The following is a 10,562-nucleotide window of genomic DNA, read 5'->3' on the forward strand; positions in this document are numbered from 1 at the left end:
AAGATAGGCCTAGAGGTTAAAAGGTTTTAAGGTCGTTTGGCTAACCGCTAACCGCTAACCACGAACAGCGTTACAAACACACACTGCTGAGTACGTCTTGGCCGCTCCTCTTCACCTTTCGAGTTAATATTATATTCTTTACTAAGTATCACTAAAAACAATAATGGAAATATCATTGTTAACATTTTATTTCATACATTTCATTTTATTTATGTTTTTGGATGAAGCTCACAGAAGAATTAATTCATCATGAAGACTCGCTTTATATTTCTGATGTAGCCAATAAAACCTCATTACAGTTAATAAAGTCAGCGACACTTCCAGTAAATGTCCTGTGACGTTCTATGAGAGAACCAGAATAAGAACAGTTATAAATGTACTGTGACGTTCTATGAGAGAACCAGAATAAGAACAGTTATAAATGTCCTGTGACGTTCTATGAGAGAACCAGAATAAGAACAGTTATAAATGTCCTGTGACGTTCTATGAGAGAACCAGAATGAGAACAGTTATAAATGTCCTGTGACGTTCTATGAGAGAACCAGAATAAGAACAGTTATAAATGTCCTGTGACGTTCTATGAGAGAACCAGAATAAGAACAGTTATAAATGTACTGTGACGTTCTATGAGAGAACCAGAATAAGAACAGTTATAAATGTACTGTGACGTTCTATGAGAGAACCAGAATGAGAACAGTTATAAATGTCCTGTGACATTCTATGAGAGAACCAGAATGAGAACAGTTATAAATGTACTGTGACGTTCTATGAGGGAACCAGAATAAGAACAGTTATAAATGTACTGTGACGTTCTATGAGAGAACCAGAATAAGAACAGTTATAAATGTCCTGTGACGTTCTATGAGAGAACCAGAATAAGAACAGTTATAAATGTACTGTGACGTTCTATGAGAGAACCAGAATAAGAACAGTTATAAATGTCCTGTGACGTTCTATGAGAGAACCAGAATAAGAACAGTTATAAATGTCCTGTGACGTTCTATCAGAGAACCAGAATAAGAACAGTTATAAATGTCCTGTGACGTTCTATCAGAGAACCAGAATAAGAACAGTTATAAATGTCCTGTGACGTTCTATGAGAGAACCAGAATAAGAACAGTTATAAATGTCCTGTGACGTTCTATGAGAGAACCAGAATAAGAACAGTTATAAATGTCCTGTGACGTTCTATGAGGGAACCAGAATAAGAACAGTTATAAATGTACTGTGACGTTCTATGAGGGAACCAGAATAAGAACAGTTATAAATGTCCTGTGACGTTCTTTGAGGGAACCAGAATAAGAACAGTTATAAATGTACTGTGACGTTCTATGAGAGAACCAGAATAACAACAGTTATAAATGTACTGTGACGTTCTATGAGAGAACCAGAATAAGAACAGTTATAAATGTCCTGTGACGTTCTATGAGAGAACAAGAATAAGAACAGTTATAAATGTACTGTGACGTTCTATGAGAGAACAAGAATAAGAACAGTTATAAAGGTCCTGTGACGTTCTATGAGAGAACCAGAATAAAAACAGTTATAAATGTACTGTGACGTTCTATGAGAGAACCAGAATAAGAACAGTTATAAATGTCCTGTGACGTTCTATGAGAGAACCAGAATAAGAACAGTTATAAATGTCCTGTGACGTTCTATGAGAGAACCAGAATGAGAACAGTTATAAATGTCCTGTGACGTTCTATGAGAGAACCAGAATAAGAACAGTTATAAATGTCCTGTGACGTTCTATGAGAGAACCAGAATAAGAACAGTTATAAATGTCCTGTGACGTTCTATGAGAGAACCAGAATAAGAACAGTTATAAATGTCCTGTGACGTTCTATGAGGGAACCAGAATAAGAACAGTTATAAATGTCCTGTGACGTTCTATGAGGGAACCAGAATAAGAACAGTTATAAATGTACTGTGACGTTCTATGAGAGAACCAGAATAAGAACAGTTATAAATGTACTGTGACGTTCTATGAGAGAACAAGAATAAGAACAGTTATAAAGGTCCTGTGACGTTCTATGAGAGAACCAGAATAAGAACAGTTATAAATGTACTTCACTCATCATGTGGCGTTCAATGACCGCAGGACGTTTCAGGAGACAAACTGCTGTGAGTGATGGAAACAGGAGACGGGAACACGAACACAGAGTTAAAAATCTACTGTTGAGTAAATATTTAGCAGCTAAATCAAATAGTTCACAGGATATTCTTTGTTTCTGTATAAAAGACTTTGACTTCTTTCTTTCCAGGGTTAAAGGTCATGAAAGATAATCACGTCCCTCCTCTCTGTGGAGACCTTCAGTCTCTGAGCTACGCTGGCTTCTTGATTCTTCACTCTTCATTTTGTTCTCTGCTGTTTCAGAGAATGAAGCCGCTCACAGAGAATAAACTAAGCTTTAGGGTTCCCCCTCAGGTAAACACTGTTAGCACTGTTAGCGCTGTTAGCGCTCCATGTTGAGAGCCGTGTGGAGGCAACCGATAAACTCAGAATTCCATCTTAAGCTCCTTCGAGTCCTCAGAAGAGAAATCGTTGCTTCAAAACACGACGACCGAGAAACAAAAAGCTGCTGGAGAACAACACTCACCATGTTTGTGTGTAACACTGGTTTAATACATCACACATAGAGCTTTACATGGTGAAGTGACTTCATGTGTTCACACACACACACACACACACACACACACACACACACACACACACACACAGACCAGCAGTGTAAACAGACCTGCAGATGTGTGTGTGTGATAAGCTCTGCAGCCTGCAGGTTGTTCCAGGCTTCAATAAAAGGACAGCAGATGCTCACAATTACTGACACACACACACACACACACACAGGTCAGAGGGTGTATCATTTGCGTTGCTGTGTGTAGATGTGTGTGTGTGTGTGTCTCCATATTGTCTGTTTTTATCAGAATAAAAGAGAGGAAACATCCACCTCCTCCCCCCTTCCTTCCGTCCTCCCTCCTCTCCTTGTCTCCTTGTCTCCTTGCCCCCCCCCTCAGGTCAGATATATAGTCGGTCCGTCAGCAGCTGAAGGAACCAGAACCAGAGCTTCAGCTTCACTCGTCCCGTCCGTCACGCAAACCTCTGAAGTGAGTTTTATCTTTTTATTTTATTTATTTCATCTTTTTCATATTTTTTTATCTTAATTTGCTTTAAAATAAATCAGTGAGCTGATTTCACTCCGTCAGGATTTAAAGTTCCTTTCACTTTATGACGTTTGGCTTTAATGTTTGTTTTAATTTGTTCAGATTTAATGGAACTTTTTCTTTAGATTGTAGTTTTTTTATGTCTTAATTATTTAAATTATTGTGAGTTTTATATCAGCTTATTTTCTAAAATGTTAACATTTATTTTAATTATATATATATATATATATAGTATATCTTCTAAATTTAAATGAATAATTGTATCTATTATTATTTGATCTTTATTTATAATATATATATTTATGTATTTGTTATTGTTTTATTGATTTATTTCTTATTTCTTTATATTTATTGATCTGTTTTTTAATTAATGTGAACTTTCAGTCTTATCTTTATACAGTAGATATTAAGAGGCTTTAAAAATAGCTTATTATTTGTGATTGTTTTTAATTGTATTTTATATATTTTAATTGTTTTATTTAGATTGGTTGATGTATGTTGGGGAGTTCGGTTTAACTGGACGTGTATTAAACTGTATGGTGTCTATAGAATGATGCTCAGACGCAAAATTACATTTCACATCAATTCTCCATCAAACAAGAGACAAACGAGATGCAAAGAGATAAGAGGTTGAAAGCAGGTGTGTGTGTGTGTGTGTGTGTGTGTGTGTGTGTGTGTGTGTGTGTGTGTGTGTGTGTGAGAGATAACTGTGTTAGTGAGGGAGGAAAGAGCCTCTAAACCAATCAGCAGTCAAAACAGAAAAGTCAGTCAGCTCATGTTCATGCTAACGAGAAAAAGCCTTCTTTGTGACACAACATCTGTTGTACTCTAATGTTAGCTTAGCATGCTAACTACAATAACATTATAGCTGCATACAGGAAGTATATAATGTACAGACTCATTATAAATCAATAACTCAAGACTGAAGTTTAACATGTTGACCCCAGACGCCGTCCTCTCATAACCAACAAAACCAATAGAAGCAAAGACTTAAAGATAAATGTGTGTGTGTGTGTGTGTGTGTGTGTGTGTGTGTGTGTGTGTGTGTGTGTGTGTGTGTGTGTGTGTGTGTGTGTGTGTGTGTGCAGACATGGCGTGGCTCCGTCAGAGTCGAGGTTCCCCCAGACTCGTCCTGGTGGTGGTTTGTGTCGCTCTGCTGCTCGACAACATGCTGCTCACTGTGGTCGGTGAGTACAAACTGTCTGGATGAAAACAATAAAAACAACAACAACAACAACAACAACAACACTACAGACCGCCTTTCTGTTCAAATAGAAAATACGAGCGGGCTAGTTAGCTAGCTAGTCGCTGAAGTTCCTTCCCTCTCTCCTCTCAAACCAGTGTTGTATGAAATAATTAAATAATTAGCATGCTAGTAGCCAGTCATACCCTAGTTAGCTTGTTAATTCTGCTATGCTTTGGTGCTACACTGTTTACAAAAAATAAGCACAACAGCGAGTCATCTCTTCATCTCTCTCATAGTTCAGCCTATGAGCACAATGGGATGCTGGGGGTTGGTCCTTGGCCTGTAAGACGATGCTCTGGGTCATAAGATCTAATTGTTGGTCCCCTGCCTGTCAGACACTGCTCTGGGTCATTATGACACTGGTAGTTGGTCCTCTTTCTGTCAGACACTAATCTGGGTCAAAAATACCCCTGTAGTTAATCCTCTGCCTGGCAGACGATGCTCTGGGCAAAGATACAACTGGTAGTTGGTCCTCTCCCTGTCAGACACTGTTCTGGGTACCCTTAACACTTGAAGTTAGTCATTTGCCTGTCAGACACTGCTCTGGGTTAGGATGACACGCGTAGTTGGTCGTCTGCCTGTCAGACGATAATGTGAGACCATTGTACCCTCGTCAGTAGTGTTTTGTTGAAATCTCATTAACATATAAACATATTATTAATCCTCATTAACATATAAACATATTATTAATCCTCATTAACATATAAACACATTATTAATCCTCATTAACATATAAACATATTATTAATCCTCATTAACATATAAACACATTATTAATCCTCATGAACATATAAACACATTATTAATCCTCATGAACATATAAACACATTATTAATCCTCATGAACATATAAACATATTATTAATCCTCATTAACATATAAACACATTATTAATCCTCATGAACATATAAACACATTATTAATCCTCATTAACATATAAACACATTATTAATCCTCATGAACATATAAACATATTATTAATCCTCATGAACATATAAACACATTATTAATCCTCATGAACATATGAACACATTATTAATCCTCATGAACATATAAACATATTATTAATCCTCATTAACATATAAACATATTATTAATCCTCATTAACATATAAACACATTATTAATCCTCATGAACATATAAACACATTATTAATCCTCATTAACATACAAACACATTAATCCTCATTAACATATAAGCATATTATTAATCCTCATTAACATATAAACATATTATTAATCCTCATTAACATATAAACATATTATTAATCCTCATTAACATATAAGACATTATTAATCCTCATGAACATATAAACACATTATTAATCCTCATTAACATATAAACACATTATTAATCCTCATTAACATATAACACATTATTAATCCTCATTAACATATAACACATTATTAATCCTCATTAACATATAAACATATTATTAATCCTCATTAATAAATAAACATATTATTAATCCTCATTAACATATAAACACATTATTAATCCTCATTAACATATACACATATTATTAATCCTCATGAATAAATAAACATATTATTAATCCTCATTAACATATAACACATTATTAATCCTCATTAACATATAACACATTATTAATCCTCATTAACATATAAACATATTATTAATCCTCATTAATAAATAAACATATTATTAATCCTCATTAACATATAACACATTATTAATCATCATGAACATATAAACACATTATTAATCCTCATTAACATATAAACACATTATTAATCCTCATTAACATATAAGCATATTGTTAATCCTCATTAACATATAAACATATTATTAATCCTCATTAACATATAAACATATTATTAATCCTCATTAACATATAAGACATTATTAATCCTCATGAACATATAAACACATTATTAATCCTCATTAACATATAAACACATTATTAATCCTCATTAACATATAACACATTATTAATCCTCATTAACATATAACACATTATTAATCCTCATTAACATATAAACATATTATTAATCCTCATTAATAAATAAACATATTATTAATCCTCATTAACATATAAACACATTATTAAGCCTTATTAACATATAAACATATTATTAATCCTCATTAATATATAAACATATTATTAATCCTCATGAACATATAAACACATTATTAATCCTCATTAACATATAAACATATTATTAATCCTCATTAACATATAAACACATTATTATTAATCATATTAATATATTAATAATATATGAACAATATATTATAAATATAATATATTTGGTTCAGTGATGAAGAGGGAGTCACATGATCTCGTGGTGTTTAACAGTCTTTTGCTGTTTTTATGTGACGCAAGTAAAAAAACCTGGAGGTCAACGCTGTCGTCAGCATTTAGACTCACACACACATCCTCACACACACACACTCACACTCACACACACACACACACACACTCACACACACACACACACACACACGACCTGCTGACCTTAAACTTTAAATGCGGGCGTCTCGGTTCTCAGTTGTCTCCTTCGGTTTCTCCTCAGACTGAATCTCTGCTCTTTTCTCCTCTGATGGGTTTTAAATGTCATTACAGCTTCTTTACGGCTTTAAATAAATTTTTACCTCCTAATCAATCAATCAATCAATCCTGAATCAATAATCAGCTTCATTTGGATGCAACATAATTGCACAATAATTCCCCAGAATGTTACCGGACAGAATATACAGAAAGTGAAATCATGAGAATAATGAGTTCATATTTATTCAGGTTGAAATGGAGAAGTTTACCTCTAGTATCAAGTATCAGCTGATAATTATTAAAACATTATTGATCTGTAAAGTGGAAGCATTAAAGCATCTCATGTTCTACGTCATATTTAGAATAAACTCCGTCAGAGTATCTCGTGTGTATTAATAGAGAAGGGTTGTGTGTAACTGTAGGTAATTGTCCTGAGGATGCAAGTCAATGGGGGTCGCTGGTTTCCGTCCACACTAACACACCTGAAAACGACTATCACGTGACTATTCACGTACACATGTGGGTGCCGCTGTAAACAGGAAGTTTGCTTGTTTACTAGATTATGGGCTAATAAATGTGATCGACACACGTCTCTCACTCGTAGCTCTGCTGGAGGCTGAAGTCTCTGGAGAGCATTTACTGCTTTTGTTCCTTTACAGTTTCTGTGTGAACTTCTTAGTTCCTGCAGTGGACACGCAGCTAAAGAAGAATACTGTTTGATTCAGTAGTGTTGCTGTAATATATCTTTTGGCCAGTGGTGTCAGCACTGAGGAAGACTCCAGTTAGTCAGTGAGGAAGAAGTTAAACACCAGTTCCTACATTTACAAGCTGCAAGAATGAGCCCCAAGACCAGACATGACTAAATCATGTAAATCATGTTTATTACATCCAAAGAGTTCATTTTTACATCGTTCTGCTCGTGAAAAGGTTCTCAGAGACATTTATTACAAGACAAAACGTTTAATGTTTATCTTTACTAAACCAATCAATCCATCTTCGTCCTCCAGTGCCGATCATCCCGACCTTCCTCTACGCCATGGAGCATCCCAGTCCGGAGCCCCAGACCGCCCAGCCCTCCCTGCTCCCTCTTCCCAGCCGCAGTGCACCGATCGCGGGTACTCCGTCGGCGCGGAGCTCCGGCTCGTCTCCTCTGTTGTCCCTGTTCGACAACTCCACCTTCAGCCTGCACTCCGACGCCCGGACCGAACCGACCCCCCCCGACGCCGAGCCCACGACAGACCTGCAGCTCAACGAGACTGCCAACGCTTCGGTAGGTGATGTTTACCACGACACCTGAGTGACACCTGAGTGACACCTGAGTGACACCTGAGTGACACCTGAGTGACACCTGAGTTCACAGGTGAGTTCACACCTCTCTCTCTCCTGCAGGACGCCTCCTGTCTTCAGGACAGTGCGTTTCTGGCGGAGGAGAATGTTCGCGTCGGCTTGTTGTTTGCCTCCAAAGCTCTGGTCCAGCTGCTCATCAACCCATTCGTCGGCCCGCTCACCAACAGGTAGCTGATTGGCTGATTTCAAAAACACCTGTGACTTCCTGTCTGACTTGGAGAAAACAGCTTGACACCTAAAAGAATCAGTATCAGTTAATTAAGATTCATTAAAGTCACACAACAACACTAACTAACCGACGGAAGCAGCAGTAGACCAGTGACTCGTGTACTGGTGACTGTCCCTTTAAGACTGTTTAAAACTTCATGTTCCTGATTAAACAACATCTTGTTTCTACAATAAGTGGTGAAAGAAGTATTCAGTTAGTAAAAGTACCAATACACCATTATAAAATACTTCAGTACAAGTACAAGTCAAGTGTTAAAAGTATGTCCAGTGTGACTGATGTTTTAACATACATGACATAATTAAATTATATAATGATCATTGTTACATTATTCTGTCTCTCTGTCTCTGCAGGGTCGGGTATCACATCCCCATGTTCGCTGGTTTTATCATCATGTTTGTGTCAACCATCAGTAAGACACACACACACACACACACACGCACACACACACACACACACACACACACACAGACGCACATGCACACAGACACACACACACACACACACACACACACACACACACACACACACAGACAGACAGTGATGACAGTGTGTGTTCCATAAAGAGATGCCTAAGTGTGTGTGTGTGTGTGTGTGTGTGTGTGTGTGTGAGTGTTTGCATTCTCAGGGACGTACGCTCTGCTGTTCTTCGCTCGCTCTCTTCAGGGGATCGGATCGTCCTTCTCGTCGGTGGCAGGTCGGCGCTTCAACTCTGAAACATCAAACGTCCAGAACACAGAAATAATTTACCCTAAAACTAACTGTGTGTGTGTGTGTGTGTGTGTGTGCGTGTGTGTGCGTGTGCGTGTGTGCGTGTGTGCGTGTGTGCGTGTGTGTGCGTGTGTGCGTGTGCGTGTGCGTGTGTGTGTGTGTGTGCGTGTAGGGCTGGGTATGTTGGCCAGTGTGTACACAGATGACGAGGAGCGAGGCATCGCCATGGGCATCGCACTGGGAGGACTGGCTATGGGAGTCCTGAGTGAGACACACACACACACACACACACACACACATCCCTATACTTCTGTCTTTGTGAGGACCCTGATAACATAAAGGCTTCTCGAGCCCCTCACTCAACCCTTCAGCATCACACCTGAAAGGGCGGACCCCGACCCTTACCCTAACCCTAGCCTAAACTTGGATCTATCGGGAACCATAAACCAAGTCTGAACCCTCCAAACAGGCTTTTGAAGACGTGAGGACAGAACAAAATGTCCTCACGTTCCAAAAATGTCCTCAGTCTGTGGTCAAAAAACGTGTGGACCCCACTATGTAACAAACAAGAACACACACACACATGTTTGTGCTTTCATAACACAGTGACAGTGGTGGAAAAGTACCGTAATAAAATACAATGTTTAGGTACTTTTACTTGAGTATTTATATTTCTACTTTCGACTTCTATACTACTTCTCAGAGGTAAATATTGTACTTTTTACTGTACTACTTCTCAGAAATACATATTGTACTTTTTACTGTACTACTTCTCAGAAATACATATTGTACTTTTTACTGGTACATTCTTTTACTTGTTTTACTTTATATTAAGCAACATTTTAAAAGCAGGACATTTACTTGTAACAAAGTAGTTCTACACTGTGGTATTATTACTTGTACTGCAGTAGACCGAAGTCCCTGTTTAATTACATTTTCAGTCAGTATTGTTTAACTTTGGGGGCCGAAGTTAAACAGTTTGTGGTGGAGACGGAGTAATGAAAATGTTTTTGTACATTTAAAGAATCCGGGAATCGAACACGTGTGTTGTGTTTCAGTCGGCGCTCCGTTCGGCAGCGTGATGTACGAGTTTGTGGGGAAGAGAGCTCCGTTCCTCATCCTCGCTCTGCTGGCTCTGTTCGATGGAGGTAAGAAATTAAAAAATAACATGCTCGCGTTCTGAACGCCCGCTAAGACTCATGGGAGATGTAGTTGTTGAATAATGATTGTTTTATCTTTATTAAACAGAAGCAGTAAATATATATATTTATATTCTACAGTAAATCATCAACTCTGATGAACTATTAATCATGTTATTGATGACAGAGGCCTTATTATTGTTATAAGAAAATA

The 10,562-nt window shown here is 37.4% G+C and overlaps 1 protein-coding gene across 1 annotated transcript in view; it reads left to right on the forward strand.

The window, feature by feature from the left end:
• Nucleotides 1-4,222: 4,222 nt before the first annotated feature.
• LOC306697825 (chromaffin granule amine transporter-like) overlaps nt 4,223-10,562 on the forward strand; it is a gene marked incomplete at its 3' end in the record, with an annotated part of 10,084 nt that continues 3,744 nt past the window's right edge. The window contains exons 1-7 of the mRNA XM_079161890.1: nt 4,223-4,355; nt 7,933-8,195; nt 8,315-8,439; nt 8,852-8,910; nt 9,112-9,195; nt 9,382-9,474; nt 10,268-10,357. Of these exons, the coding sequence (XP_079018016.1) occupies nt 4,259-4,355; nt 7,933-8,195; nt 8,315-8,439; nt 8,852-8,910; nt 9,112-9,195; nt 9,382-9,474; nt 10,268-10,357 (811 nt within the window). The 5' untranslated portion in view covers nt 4,223-4,258. The remainder of the gene's footprint in view (nt 4,356-7,932; nt 8,196-8,314; nt 8,440-8,851; nt 8,911-9,111; nt 9,196-9,381; nt 9,475-10,267; nt 10,358-10,562) is intronic.

Source organism: Pholis gunnellus (assembly GCF_910591455.1).
Source record: "Pholis gunnellus genome assembly, chromosome: 6".
Lineage (NCBI taxonomy): Eukaryota > Metazoa > Chordata > Actinopteri > Perciformes > Pholidae > Pholis > Pholis gunnellus.